Below are 16,090 nucleotides of genomic sequence, written 5' to 3' on the forward strand. Positions count from 1 at the left end.
TGAAAGAATTTTTAAAATCGGTTCAGTAGTTCTAAAGATTACCCCCTACAAACAAACTTAACGACATTACCTCTTTATATAATATAAAGATAAAGATCCCGTATAGCCTATGTCACTCAGGAATAATGTAGCTTTCTACTGGTGAAAGAATTTTTAAAATCGGTTCAGTAGTTCTAAAGATTACCCCCTACAAACAAACTTAACGACATTACCTCTTTATATAATACAACGGGCCGTGCAGCAGAAATCGTAATATTTTAATTTCGCCATAACTTCAAAACCAAACGTCCAATTTTAATCATTCAAAGACCAAATATTATCTCCATAAACTGTTCTTAGTGATGAAATCATTTATTTTGATAAGGATTAATAGCATGAGTAAAATAAACGCGTTTAAATGGAGTCCAAAAAAAATTCAAGATTTTTAAATAAAAAAATGGTTGCTGTGCCTCACTCGACATAGATGGGTATAGTGTGTCGCGGACTTTTTTGTAGATATTTATAAGATCTACAATTAATTAGACCATTTTATGGTTCTATCTTTTATAGTTTAGGCAGCGTACGCAAAATAAGTAACTTTTCTGGTTGATTTTTTACACCTTGTGTCCGAAAAACCCAAATATCTTACGGAACCCTATTTTTTTCCAAAATAAAATATAGCCTATGTTACTCGTGGATAATGTAGCTTTCGAATGGTGAAAGAATTTTTAAAATCGGTCCAGTAGTTTTTGAGCCTATTCAGTACAAACAAACAAACAAACAAACAAAGTTTTCCTCTTTATAATATTAGTGTAGACAGGTAAAGCCCTTTCATATTATGATACCCCACTTGGTATAGTTATCTTACTTTGAAAATTGGAAACACCAATTATTTGTTCATGAACACATATTAATTTTTTTTTGTGATGTAACCACAAATTAATGGTTTTCGGATTTTTTCCTTACTTGTTTCCTTTTTTCCTGTGATCGATGTAAGTATAAGACCTACCTACCTGTCAAATTTCATGATTCTATCTCAAAAGAAAGTACCCTATAGGTTTTCTTGACAGACACGACAGACGCACAGACAGATAAACAGACAACGAAGTGATACTATAAGAGTTCCTTTTTTATTGAGGTACGGAACCCTAAAAATACTTAAAAGTTACGTAGGTAATAAAAAAAAATCATTTAATGATTTAATTTATTAATGACCTTAGGTATTTGCCTCTGAAAATATCCACTTACATACTGTGCCTTCCAACCCACAGTCGCTCGGAATAATAATATAGGTAAGGTACATACAATTTGATTTTATCATTTATCAGGTTTTACCTCAAGTGTGTGTTTCCACCGAAACAGACGGAGCGAGAACGTCTGATTTTACCTAATTAGTCAGATATAATTATAATTACACATACTTAATTGAAAAAGAAAAAAATAATCTTAAATTAATGGCATAACACAAACTCATAACTGAATACGTCCCTGCAGTAGTAAAGCCTCAAGTAAAGCGGTGGGGAGGGGTGTGCAGACCGTTCACTGTAACTTGTCCCCTGCCGTCATGTTGGCACCACTGCTTTGTTTGCTTTATTCCTTAGAACTTAGGGTTTAATATCGTGTGATTTGCAATGGTGCCAACATAACGTCAGGGGAAAATTTATAGTAAACGGTCTGTAGTGACGAGAGCTCAACGATTCGTCAACTTGTGACAACCGTCACCCCTCCCGCACCTCTCCACTACCGCAGCAGCCTACTCAGTTATGCGCTATAAAAGGCGTAAAATTTAACTCCTCATGCGCTATTTTAACTTTTTGTGTCACATTTCATGTCATAAGTACGATTTTAGTCCTTATTTTAATGGTAAGCCATACTTTTGACATGACAGTTGACCCATAGAGTTAAAATGGCACGTGAGGTATCATTTTATACGGACTATACCTATAACTTCATCAATATTAACCCTTATTGGTCTGTTGAACACATCTATTATAATATGCTACGCTTCAATGAGATAAGTAGTTAAAATATGAATTTGATGTATTACATATATTGTACCTACATACCTACTACCTATTAATAAATAAAATTTAATAATTATTAAATACTAGCTTATGCTCGCAATTTCGTCTGCGTGGACTACACAAACTTCAAACCTCTATTTCACCCATGTTTCACCCCCTTAGGGATTGAATTTTCGAAAATCCTTTCTTAGCAGATGCCTACGTCATAATAACTAGCTGCATGCCAAATTTCAGCCGGATCCGTCCAGTAGTTTGAGCAGTGCGTTGATAGATCAGTCAGTCAGTCACCTTTTCCTTTTATATATTTAGAAATATTAAGTATACATATTGAGGTTCTATACAATTTAATGATACTTTTTATTCAATTATTATTTTATTCTATACCTACTTACCTACTATAATTATCATAATTCTATACAATTTGGTACCTACTTTAATATGTACTAACTATTAATAAATACTCCAATAGTAGGTAATTATATTTACATAAACTACTTAAGTTGTAAGTATTGAGGTTATATACAGTTAAATGACCAATCCGCATATGGCCAGCGTGGTAGACTATTGCCAAAACCCTTCTCACTCTGAGAGGAGACCCGTCCTCTGTAGTGAGCCGGCGATGGGTTGATCATGATGATGATACAGTTAAATGACTAGGTAGTTTTTTAAATGCAAAATAAAAGATAAAATAATATGTTAAGTAGCTACCTACCTACGACACAAAAATATTATAGTAGGTACTGACGTACCTACGACTAATAATAAATGCATTTTCAGAGTAAGCCTAAAAGCGTATGAAGAACCGCCCGGGCCATGATGAAGTATTACCTAGGTATAATCCGTAGAAAATTACAATTAAAATTAAAAGTCAGAGTACCTATAGGGTATATCGCGTAAAATTTAACTCCTCACACGCCATTTAAACTTTTTCTATCAAATTTCTTGTCAAAAGTACAATTTTAGTACTTATTTTAAAGGCGATCCGTATTTTTGACATGACAGTTGACATAAACAATGGCACGTGAGGAGTCATTTTTTACGGACTATATAACCTCACTATAACTTTTAAGGTATGATTCCGAACCACGCTGCACGCAACAGCGCTGCCGCAACAGTGCTGTCACCAGCAGTCACAGTCCTGTCACGGCACTCAATGTCGCGGCAGCAATGTTCCGCTACATTGCTGCCTAACTCGGAATGTAATGTCATATAAGCTTATAGAGATTGTATGGGGATCAGTAGTGCCGCGACAGGACTGTGACAGCTGGTGACAGCACTGTTGCGGCAGCGCTGCTGCGTGCAGCGTGGTTCGGAATCATACCTTTATGCTTACATAACTAAATAAAGACCGGGTCACATTATTAACAAGTCATAGGTATATCTATAGAAATAATAACAATACTGGTTGGTATTTGGAACTGTGGATAAACAAAATAACTAGCCACGGTCCTAATAAAGGCTGAAACAAACAAAACGCGCGACGGCAGCGCATGCATTATAAAAGGATATCAATTACATAAACAATAAAAGCGTTCCAAAATACATTTTATCTCAGCTCTTCCTTCTCGATCATGGTCGTGGAGCCCGTAGACAACCGTGGGTCCTCTGGGACCCATATTTTGGCATGCATCTTCCCTCCAGCAGGCCGCTCTCCTCGCCGTGACCAAGATAATGAATGAGCTTGAAAGTTGCTCCCTGGAATAAAATCAAACTTTAAATTTACTTATAAATATTACACAATTCTCAGACCTGGGCGCGTGTAAACGACTGGGAGGGTATAAACGACACCTATCACTCAATCAAAAAATCAATATGCGAAGACGTATTTTAAAAACAATAAGTACTTAGGTATCTTCTTTCTTCTAAATATATAAAAGGAAAAGGTGACTGAGTGACTGATCTATCAACGCACAGCTCAAACTACTGGACGGATCGGGCTGAAATTTGGCATGCAGATAGCTATTATGACGTAGGCATCCGCTATGAAAGGATTTTTGAAACTCAACACCTAAGGGGGTAAAACAGGGGCTTGAAGTCGCGGGAATAAACTAGTTATTTTTATATTCATATTATATCCGAAATCCAATCCGCGGGACTCCAAGCATTTACCTACCTCTGGTACGAGCATGTACGAGTGAAAATAAAAGGATAGGTATTATTATCATTTCCTACTGAGTTAGGTATAGTCCGCGACAGGTCGAGATGGCAATCGGGCTATGAGCCGGGGGCCGCACGTCACCCACGCTCATCCGCACCGGGTTAGCGACGGGGCTGTGCGGGGCGTTCCCTCCCCGATTGCCATTTCGGCCTGTCGCGAGGTACGAATGCAGTAATTTTTTCTGGTTCTCCAATTTTTTTTGTGGTTTACGTTATCATTGATGAAGACTTCATCATGATCAACCCATCGCCGGCCCACTACGGCACGGGACTCCTCTCAGAGTGAGGAGGGTTTTGGCCATAGTCTACCACGCTGGCCATGTGACTTCACAAACCTTTGAGAACATTATGGAGAACTCTCAGGCATGCAAGTTTCCTCACGATGTTTTCCTTCACCGTTAAAGCAAGTGATAATTAATTACTTAAAACGCACATAACTCCGAAAAATTAAAGTGCGTGCCCGGGATCGAACCCCCGACCTCCGATTAGAAGGCGGACGTCCTAACCATTAGGCTATCACAGCTTGATGAAATATCTATAAATCTATATCTATGAAGACTTACTTACAATCACTTACGAGTCAGTGGCTAATAGGGTTAAAATCATGTTAAAATCTACACATAGAACGTTATTAATTAAATTCACTCATTGCACCCTTGCTTAAAGCGAGCGTAAACTTGAGTATATTATTTATCCGCAATTATTCAGAAGATAGTACAATCCCCGGGGGCTAACTAAACTTCGCGAATGTGGTAAAATTGGGGTGGCATAGTACGAGGGACGCGCACGTGTGCACTGTTACAACCCTTGGCCTTAGTTTACACCGAACGATAGGGCTGACCTGTGCCACTCGATTATTTTGTGATAATATCCATTTTTATAACAGTTTATGGGGACACGGTGCCTGAATAGAAAGTTTATTAACTCATTAATACGTTTAAAATAAGAGTATTTTCTCGCAGATGCACCTTTATAAGAATATATAAAAGGAAAAGGTGACTGACTGATTGACTGATCTATCAACGCAGCGCTCAAACTACTGGACGGATCGGGCTGAAATTTGGCATACAGATAGCTATTACGACGTAGGGATCCGCTAAGGATTTTTGAAAATTCAACCCATTAGAGGGTGAAATAGGGGTAAGAAATTTGTGTAGTCCACGCGAACAAAGTCGCAAGCATAAGCTAGTTAAATAAAAGTCGAGATGGCAATCGGGACATGAAGAGGGGGGACGCCCCGGAAAGCCGCACGTCACCCGCGCTCGCTCGCACCGGGTTAGCGCGGGGGCTGTGCGGATGTGCGGGGCGCTCCCTCCCCGATTGCCATCTCGACCTGTCGCGTACCTACTATACATCTACAGTGATAAGACAAGTATTATCAAAACTCAGAAGCTCAAGATAACTTTAAAAATCGGTTTCTCCTTTACCGCACTCAAAAATCGATAAATAGATAATTATACTCTATTATTTCCCCGGTTGTAACAGAATATACAATAGGTAATAATTACATTTCAGTGGGACATATTACTTCCGGTAATTTGACCACTTGTCATTAATATGTAGGTACAGAATAGTTCACTTTGGTACAGATCTTTTAGTGCTACGTTTAAACACCTGTGATTATTGTTCGGATATTTTATTTAGAAGTATTAAATAATTCACATACACATAGGTTCAACATAGGGATATTTTAGGTTTACTTAATATATCCACGATAGTTTTTTCCAGCATACTTCGCCAAGGCACCTAGTTCTTCCTCGATCCTCATTATTTGATTGTACTTGCCGACCCGCTCCCCTCGAACTGGACCACCGCACTTCACCTGTCCAGCTGACAGGCCTACCACCAGGTCTGCTATAAACAAATCATCTGTATCGCCCCATCTATCACATACACATACGCCAAATCCATTCGATTGCAACAATTTATACGACTCTATCAATTCAGTGAGGGTACCAGATTGATTTAGTCTTAACGCGATGGCGTTTCCTGCTTTCTTTTCCACGGCTAATCCAACTCTGCGCACGTTAGTCTGGGTTAAATCGTTACCGAGTATTTGATTTGTTGTGCGCGCTGTCAAGGTGGACCAAGCCGCCCAGTCGTCAAAATCAAAAGCATCTTCTATTGAACATACTGGATACTCTTTCATATTGTCCAAATATATTTCCGCGAGCTTGTCAGAGGACATGTAGTTCTGAGGATTCGAATTAGGATTTTTAAATTCTAAATCATAGCCTCCATCTTTAAATAGGTCTGTAGCGGACGCATTAATAGAGATTTCAGCCTTGCCAATATACCCACATTGTTTTATTGCATCCGTTAGTAGCATAAGGGCATCTCTGTGACTTTCCAGTGGTATCGACATTCCACCTGTGTGGCTGACAAAAGAAGTTTGGGCACCATATTTCGCTGAGACACTGTTTTTGACGTAGTGATAAATTTCACTCCCTATACGCATTGCGTTTGCAAAATTAGAGGCTCCTGTGGGCATAATCATATATTCTTGAAACGGTAACCCATTACTGCTAAGGACACCGCCCACTATAACTGTAATATGAGGTACTGGTAGTATAATGCTGGCCACACCAGCTAAGTCGGAAATATGTCTATAGAGAGGCATCCCTTTTTTGGCTGCTCCTGCTTTAGCTACTACCAAAGAGACGCACATAATAGCGTTTGCGCCCAATCTTGATTTATTTTCAGTACCGTCCAGAGCTATCATGAATTGGTCGATCTCTTTTTGCATAGTCACTTCGAGATTTTGCTTGATCAGTTCCGGACCAATGATGGTGTTTATATTTTTGACGGCGTTGTTTACACCTTTGCCAGCGAATTCCGAAGGCTTGTTGTCACGCAGCTGAACTGCTTCTGCGATCTTCTTTACATCCGTTGACGGGACTCCGACTCGAAATAGACCAAGTTCAGTTACCATATCCACCTCGACTGTTGGTATGCCGGTTGTATCTAATATTTGTCTAGCCAATAAGATTTTTATAGGCATTTTATGCTTTGTTAAATAAACTAAATACACTCAAAACTTTTAAAAGGAAATTAGTCGATTTAATATGTCAAACGATGCTAAAAATAAATAGATAAGAACTTGAGTGTGAGTGAACTGATACTATAATGCGTACAAAATGAGATCTCACTCGCCATTTTAATATTATGTGTCAACTGACATATCAAAAGTGCGATTTTAGCCCTTGTTTTTAAGATGAACCGTACTATTGACATGACAGTTTTCTAAATATATTATATACTTTTCTATTGTATTTAAGTAGTGTTAAAATATTGAGATAATAAAAATGGCGAGTGAGTTCTCATTTCGGATGGACTATATAAGATCATTTACAATATCATTTAAGAAAAGAACATCAAATATTTAAAAAATAAAAATGACTAAAAAAGTTTTATAAAAAAAACATACTTTTTAAATAACTGCATTTTTAATGCAATATAAAATGCACTATATTTTTATATAGCTAGTTTCAACGCGAATTGTTTTACGTGCAACGATAACATAATAGCAAACAAAGTGTTGAAGTGGTCGCACAGGGGTTGCGCACTTCGCACGTGCACGATAATCTTTATGTAAATCCTACATTAGGTACATTTCGATAAGGTGTTTTCATTAATTGAAAAAAAGATTACTGCACAACCCCCTGTCAGGACTGCGGTCTTTTATGGCCTTTGTATGGTATCATACCTATTCATTGTTCATAATATTTAATAGATGCAGTTAATGCAGGCAGTGCTTTAGATCATTATGCTTAAAAAAATAGCCAATTTAATTGATTACCTAGTATGAACTTTGAGGAAATATTATACAGTAGGTATACACATGGAAAGAACATGACATAATAATTTAGTGACTACTAAAGGTACCTGTAGTACGCGACAGGTCGAGATAGAAATCAGGGTATGAGGCGGGGGGACGCCCCGCACACCCGCACTTCACCCGCGCTCGCCCGCACTTGGTTAGCGCGGGGGCTGTGCGGATGTGCGGGGCGTTCCCTCCCCGATTGCTATTTCAACCTGTCGCTTGAAAACTGTACTTTTAACAAAACTAAGGACTCGGGTTTAGTAGAACGCGTAGGTACCGTACCATTCACATTTCACATACAAGTTCGTTGAAGCATATTGTCGCGAGGGAATTGCTATCTATCCCGGCAGGAATTCATTTATTTATTTATTTTATTTATTTACACTTTATTGCACACAACACAAAGTAAACATTGAAAAAACACAATACAGGATCTTAATCTAATAGCTGTAGCATGCAAAGGCGGCCTAAAGCGATCTCTTCCAGGCAACCTTTGACAAAAGGAATCACGAAAGCACGGGTTGGTGCGGCAGCCGAAAATGGCCCTAGGTATATTATATTATTATAAATTAGACTACATACACAGTACATTCTAATAATACACAAATATATATAAATAAATATACCTATATACATATATCTATAATATACTACATAATTCTGTTTACATAGATAAATAATAGTTCTTCAAACGATTTTTGAAGGTGTTTAAGGATTTCGCCTGACGTATTTCAGCTGGGAGTTTGACACTGTTAATGGTGAAAGAGTTACCATAGTATACCGTGCAGCTGTGTTGAGTCATAAGCTTATTGTCGGTGCTGGAGCGGAGGGAGAACTGATTGTTCTCACCAAGATAGGAAAATCGTTCATCTAAGTTTGACTGAAGCTTTTTACCGATTTAAGTAAATTATTTTCCACTTATAATTTATTACTCATCCGTACTTAATAAGTAGGTTAAATTTAAAGTTTCCATTGTCACGCAGCCGCTTAAACTAAGTGTTCATAATAATAGTGTACTTATTACAATTCCCGTATTAACTAAGAGAGGGAGTGAAGCTTAATGGTTTTCTAATACACTCCGCCTCCCTGTTTACAGAGCGGACTCTCAATTTGCTATGGTGTGATTCGCAAATGCAATACAGCTGACACCCTTGTTTATATTTCTGTCAACGCACTTAACTAATTTTTTAGTTGTTGTAATATTTTACAGAGACGCCGAGCGTCTATATATATCGTCTATATGTAGCGTCAATATAGCGTTCGTGAACTATGGTAGTGTTCTGGAATGATGCTGCGTAGAATCAGAATCAGATTATGATATTAAACTGCCCTATGCTTCTTCCAGGTTAGGTTCCATCTTTAGATTGCATCGTCACTAATTATATCTACACTCCGCGCGGACTACACAAATTTCAAATTCACGTAGGGTTTGAATTTTCTAAAATCCTTTCTTAGCGGATTTCTACGTCATAATAGCTATCTGCATGCCAAATTTCAGCCCAATCAGTCCAGTGGTTTGAGCGTAGGTAGGTAGGTAGGTATAACTTTGTCCGAATTCGGGCACCCAATGCATTTACTACGCTGACCATCGCAATGGAATAGGTACAAGCTAACAATGAAGCCAAACAAAATTCTCCGAAGAGACCCCGTTCCTTTACACACTGAATTTCATAGGCCATCGGATTCGGGCTTCATAAGGTAACAACCTCCACGTGAGCTGATTGCAGTCAAACATTTTACATGATTACCTAAGAGAGATAATTTTTATGCAAGTAAATTGCGCAAGATGATAATAATAGGTACATAACTCAACTGCTGAACCGATTTTGACCAAATACAACAGAGATAGTCTGGAGTCATTGCATCCTTTAAAATCTTGATTTACAATACATCGATATTAATGTAATGCGACCTAAAAGTGGGTTTAGATTTATAACTTCGTCGCAGATATAACTCCTATAAGCTAGTATTACCAATAAAATTCCTACCTTGCAAATTCAAAAGCTATGAACAGGAGAACAAACTTTACCACAGATCATAACAGCTGTCCTTTAAGTAAGTACAGTGTTTTTAAGAGGCCTAATGCCAACATTTCTCACATGTATGATGTAGGTAATCCTAAAACATACCTGTTATCAGTGACGCATCATTAAATGGTGGGAGAGAATGGTTCAATTAATGACAATTGTTTCCGCACGGTGTTCCCTATGGCCCTATGGGATGCAATCGTCACGCGATGGCTCGTGGGAAAGCTGTGGGGATGACACCTGGATGGACCGCCGATAATACGATAAGGATTATTCATTATCATATAATAATACTAGTAGATAGGTACATCATACATACTGGGTACATCCATATTAATATTATAATGCGAAAGCGTCTCTCTGCTAGCTTTCCACGGCCCAAATCTGATACAGAGAAGCGTGCGTCCCGGGGACGGATACGGGATAGGCTAATATATAACAGAAGATGCCTATTCACTAATGATGGTATGTACCTGTTATCTCCATTAAAAGATGCCTATTCACTGTTGCCTTGGAAATATTCAGCATGTATTTAGATTTTGCGTTGCAGGAAACACGGATGCAGAAAGAACAAAAATCTTAGAAAAACGTTTCGTACAAAAAAGTAAAAGTAAAAAAATAGGAACCTACAATAGTGGAGATTGTATCAACGTATAGGTACATCAGACATCATAATCGAGCAAATTACATCGATCACCGCAAGGTGCACAAACAAATCGATATGCGAACGAGGGTCGCAGCCTGGCACTAGCTGACCCAATAGTTGCTGCAAACAATATCATTATTTAAGTTAGATATTTTATTAGTTTAACCTGTTTAACTAGCTTATGCCCGCGACTTCATCCGCGTGGACTACACAAATTTCAAACCCACATTTCACCCCCTTCATCATGATCAACCCATCGCCGGCTCACGACAGAGCACGGGTCTCCTCTCAGAGTGAGAAGGGTTTTGGGCATAGTCTACCACGCTGGCCAAATGTGGATTGGCAGACTTCACACACCTTTGATAACACTATGGAGAACTCTCAGGCATGCAGATTTCCTCACGATGTTTCCTTCACCATTGATGCAAGTGATATTTAATTACTTAAAATGCACTCCGAAAAGTTAGAGGTGCGTGCCCGGGATCGAACCCCCGACCTCCGACACCCCTCTTTAGAGGTTGAATTTTCAAAATACTTTCTTAGCGGATGTGTAGGTACGTATATCATCATAATACATAGCTATCTGCATGCCATTTTTCAGCCCGATCCTTCTAGTAGTTTGAGCTGTGTGTGATAGATCAGTCAGTCAGCCAGTCGGTCAGGCATTCAAGACTTCGTCTGCGTGAACTACACAAATTTCAAACCCCTATTTCACCACCGTAGGGGTTGAATTTTCAAAAATTCTTTCTTAGCGGATGCCTACGTCATAATAGCTATCTGCATGCCAAATCCGTTCAGTAGTTTGAGTTGCGCGTTGCCGCGCGTTGTTGCGCGTCTTACGCGATGCCTATTGGGCTCGTCCTGGGAATGTACTCTTTTTACACCATTTAAAAATCGCCATGCTACGAAAATTTCATTTTCTCATATGCTCGACAACTTAAATTTTTAAAAACTTCTAGGATTACAAAAATATAGGTACAATTTATATCTCTAAATTATTCTTATGTAAATATTTATCCCTTATAAATTGCGACTACATTTAGTAAGTAATACTTATGTCTAAAATAATTTTTAATGTATTAGTGTTAGTAGCCGGCCGTAAGTGAACCTAATTAATATAAATAAAATAAAATCCCATAGAACTACATTGTAGTTCAGAGATTCTACGTAAGTACATATTATTATGACCTAAACATTGGACGCGTAATACTTTCTCGCAATCTATATCGTTGCTGAGTTGTTATAACAATTATTTGATACGGTATGCTAAACTCATGAGAAACAATGTAAAATGTAAATACAACACAGGAAGTGTTATGTGTACATAGTATGCGACAGCTCGATATGGCAAGCGGGGTGGGGATGTCCCGCACACCCTCACAGCCCCCGTGCTATCCCGGTGCGGGATAGCACGGGTGTGCGAGGCATCACCCGGCCTCATACCTCGATTGCTATCTCGACTTCTTCCTGCCCGTAGTTTAGCTTTAGACACAAAAGCTATGATGTTGACTACATAATTATGGAAAGTAGCTACGCGCTACGCGACTACGGAGCCGGGCTACGGAGGATGGCAGTGATTTCGCACCTAAAGGCGGTTACGGACTACATCCGACTTCCGTCATCCGATTTCTCTCCGTCATCCGAGTTTCCACTTTTGAAGAGACCGAAGTAGCCGTAGTACTGTTTATACGGACGCTTACGTATTACTTCGGATTCAGAGTGCGTAATCAATACCCGAATTCGGTCCGAGATTTTTATATCCGCATCTTCACGGATTCGGATCGGATGAGTGCGTAATCTCTATTGCTATGCGAAATCCCGGATGAAAGCGAGTACGCAACGAACTCGAACACGAAGGTGGGTTTGAAATATCGAATAAGTAGATACTAGAATAATATAATCTACTATAGTGTGATCTACTTAAGTATGAGGAATGATGACGCAAACCGTTTTTTGCATAATATACTCGTAGAATCAATATCGACGACCTATGGATGGAAAATCGGTCGACGTCTTGCGGTAGGGTGGTAAATAAATAGGCGCCGAGTTTCTTGCTGGTTCTTCTCGGTAAGAAAGGCTTACTGAACCAGTGGTAGATGAATTGACGATTCAAAAGTAGGTACTTGTAAATGTGTAATATAATAAAAATATTTTTATTTATTTAATAAATGAAGCGGGACAAGATTGAAAAGCTCCTGGGCGCACTCTCCGTAATATTATTATATATTATATCCTATAATATTTTAATCAGAAGTGTAAGTATACCGTTCTGTTTGCCAACTTCTCATTATTAATCTAACAAATGATGAGAGATGAATGTAACTTGTAATTTAAGACTAGCACCTACCTCGTACAATGATTTTCTTTTGTTCATGGCTTAATTTCTGGCTGTTCGTGACTCCGGATAACATAGTGTCTGGCGCGTTTCTATCCACGCGTACCTATGGTTGAATAAGTAATTATAATTTTATTCATTCTAATACTAGCTGATATCCACGACTTCGTCTGCGTACATTAGAGTATTGTAAAATCCCGTGGAAACTTTGATTTTCAGGGATAAAAAGAAACTTATCTCACTTAAGTCTTTAACTATATAATGAATAGATATATTCAAGCAGTAGTTTTCACCCGTAGGTATGTATAAATAAATTTTGTATCTAAATAACCATCAGCCGATTTGTGTACCACTCATACCGGACATGATAATTTTGTTAAAAAAGGCCATAAAGGTTACATTCAAACTCAAATATTCGATGAGGCAAAATCAAAAATGCCAAAAGGCTAAGGCCGTCTGTTGGTGATTGGTATTGATTCTACCAACAGTATCTTACCAGTTCTCCAAGGAAGCCTATATATCCGATGGCAAGTTTCAGCGTGTCCACTTTAGAGAGCCGTTTCTCGTAGGGCAGGGTCGGGATGTGAGCACGGAGGCCTTCGAAGGCGTCGTTGATAGACTGCATGCGGCGGCGCTCGCGCAGGTTGGCCGCTTGCCGCTGCTGTATCTGCTGTTGAGGGCAGCGCAGACGTCGCTTGTGGTGTCGCCGATATTCCGATCTTATAAACAACTCATAATTAAAAAAAACCGGTCAAGTGCAAGTCGGACTCGCACACGAACGGTTCCGTACAATAAATAACGCTTTTTAATGTAGCTACAGAATATTGCTATACCTACATCCAATCTGTTCAGGCATTTAGAAGTTATGATGGAAAAAAACCACAAAAATACCTACGTATATGAACCTTGAAAACACTACACTCCTGTTTTCGGCAGTCTTTTAAGAGGTTTAGCCCGATAGATACACCGAATGCAAAACTTTTCAGGTTATTTGAAAATTCAACTCTCGAATCGCTGAATCTTGGTTCCCAATGGTTCCCATATTTATTTTGTCCCATATGTATTAATTTTGAAAAAAATCTTTTAACGAGACCTCGAGGTCTGTCCTGCGTTTATAATTTTATGATAATAGGTAGTAGATAGGTAGAAAATTTTTATAGGATTTTTAAATGGTTATTTAGCTATCTACCTAATAAATACACAACAAACAACAAAAAAGAAGTAATTATTTTAGATTAGGTAGTAGGTATTTTAGCATTTTTCCTAACCATTAAATGGGGAAACCACCCATCAAAGATTTCACGGTGATATTTTCGCCATAGTAAAGCAAAACGTAATTTGTCTGTCTATGTAACTAATGGTTTGTATGTTCCCCATATTTTCATGGCTAAACTACCTCTGAAGACGGACATTGCAAATGTTTCCGCGAAAAAAATAATCCCACAAAAACAGACAAATCGCAATGGTCAGATTACATAAGATTTTTTCTAGATACCTCAATTATATTAATTTTCTCTTATTTATTTATAATATACATGAGTATGAATATACATGAGTAAATTGCAAATAAATAACAGAAAATATATCATGTGAAAAATGTTTACAAAAAATACAGTAACAGAAACAACAAAAAATAAAATAACAAAAACCACAGAAATAAAATAGCTAAAACTTACAAAAATGATTATTACTGTATTTCGCAGAGCAAACATAGGTACCTTTTTTTGGAAGATGACTAAAAGCTAGGAAAAGAATTCTGTAATTTAAAGGAAAACTTTACCTTTTCCTTGGCGTAGAAAGGTTTTCCTGGTCGCTAGCGTACAAGCTGCCGTCGGACATCGACGAGTCATCATACAAGAACATGTTATCAGAACTTCCAGGTGACCCGCCGAAATTGAGCGCTACAGAACTGTTGGTCTCCAGCGAAGTACAGTGACTGTCATTGGTATCCATGTTAAAGAATCACACTAAATTGACAATTTACAACAACTGTAGGCTGACAGTGTTTTATAAATGTTACTTTACTTTTTTACACCATCTCTATGAGTTATAGTGTCAGTAATTATTGCTCGCTCCACCACTGTGTTGATGGAGGGACACTCTGTAACGTATTGAAGCTCAGAGTACTGAAAAGGGCCGAGGTGCGGACAATAAGACCCGCCTACACTTCACGCCGCCCACTCACGGTGCCCACTGTAAAGAGGTCTCCACCTCTACGCCAGTTTATGGCTTCCATCGATCTAGTGCTACAACACAGTGCTGAATATGAAAAGCGTTGGAGTTCTTTTGTAAATGGCTAACATGTTTTGTAAAGCTTTTCGTGAACGTCATTTGTTTACGAAATCTGGTTATATGGTTTTACCCTTTAGCTACTGAGGTTAAAAAACTGATTATGACAATTGTTTCAGCATAAAGAAATTTAAGTTAGGTACCTACGTAGTTACACAAAAAATATCGGGCACCACAGAAAATTTCCGTACGTTTTTTCCTTGCAAAATCTGTGAACTATAGCTACATAGAAGTGCGCGCACTGCGGAATTAATTCCGCACCGGATTTTGATAGATAAAAATTCAAACTTGCGGATTTTTAAACGCACCGCAATTCACCGCACCGTGGTGAGCTCTAGCTCTTATTGTACACATAATACTTATATTTTGAACTGTTTTGTGATAGATAGTAAATCAGATTTAAGTAGTTATAATAGGTAAGTGATTTAATACAATAGGTACCTTAGTCCCACTTTTTGAAATCTCAGATTTAATTGGAAAATTGCAATTTTAGCCTTTTAGTTTTGTGATTAGGATGTTTTTACGTTTATTTCTACCTATCTACGTAGGTACCTACTCTTCTAATATACTTCCTAACATTGTTTTTTTTTGAGAAAAAGTGTAGATGCTACTCGTGCTCTAAGTATTTATTTTCTACGAACAGTTTTTATTTTAAATAATATCTGTCCCGGCTGTACTCACGTGTGTAGTCGACGATAGCCCGACTAGTTTCGAACCCATACGGGGTCCTTTTTCAAGGGAGTCCGTTCGCGCACGCGCCGCGGTTTTGACTGCGGGACGCACGTGCCGCTGCCCGTAGCGCCCGTTGTG

At 38.4% G+C, this 16,090-nt stretch overlaps 2 protein-coding genes across 2 annotated transcripts; both read right to left on the bottom strand.

Moving 5' to 3' along the window:
* Nucleotides 1-3,384: 3,384 nt before the first annotated feature.
* Nucleotides 3,385-15,071, bottom strand: LOC117995910 (pancreas transcription factor 1 subunit alpha-like). The gene is made up of 4 exons (XM_069508573.1): nucleotides 14,772-15,071; nucleotides 13,488-13,710; nucleotides 13,004-13,097; nucleotides 3,385-3,698 (listed from the first exon to the last, which is right to left on the bottom strand). The coding sequence occupies exons 1-4, from the start codon at nucleotides 14,942-14,944 to the stop codon at nucleotides 3,550-3,552; spliced, it is 639 nt and encodes a 212-aa protein (XP_069364674.1). The 5' UTR covers nucleotides 14,945-15,071; the 3' UTR covers nucleotides 3,385-3,549.
* LOC138404481 (enolase-like) lies at nucleotides 5,816-7,179 on the bottom strand. The gene has a single exon (XM_069508572.1). It carries the CDS (start codon nucleotides 7,159-7,161, stop codon nucleotides 5,857-5,859), a length of 1,305 nt encoding a protein of 434 aa, XP_069364673.1. The 5' UTR covers nucleotides 7,162-7,179; the 3' UTR covers nucleotides 5,816-5,856.
* Nucleotides 15,072-16,090: the final 1,019 nt, after the last annotated feature.

The sequence above is a fragment of the Maniola hyperantus genome, chromosome Z (genome assembly GCF_902806685.2).
Source record: "Maniola hyperantus chromosome Z, iAphHyp1.2, whole genome shotgun sequence".
NCBI classification, from domain to species: domain Eukaryota; kingdom Metazoa; phylum Arthropoda; class Insecta; order Lepidoptera; family Nymphalidae; genus Maniola; species Maniola hyperantus.

Excerpts from the sequence above, each read along its gene's own strand:
- LOC138404481 (XM_069508572.1), bottom strand. The coding sequence starts at position 7,161 with ATGCCTATAAAAATCTTATTGGCTAGACAAATATTAGATACAACCGGC.
- LOC117995910 (XM_069508573.1), bottom strand. The coding sequence starts at position 14,944 with ATGGATACCAATGACAGTCACTGTACTTCGCTGGAGACCAACAGTTCT. Across the intron at positions 13,711-14,771 it reads CTTTCTACGCCAAGGAAAAG|ATCGGAATATCGGCGACACC; the intron begins GTAAAGTTTTCC and ends GTTGTTTATAAG. Across the intron at positions 3,699-13,003 it reads AAAGAAAATCATTGTACGAG|GGAGCAACTTTCAAGCTCAT; the intron begins GTAGGTGCTAGT and ends ATTTTATTCCAG.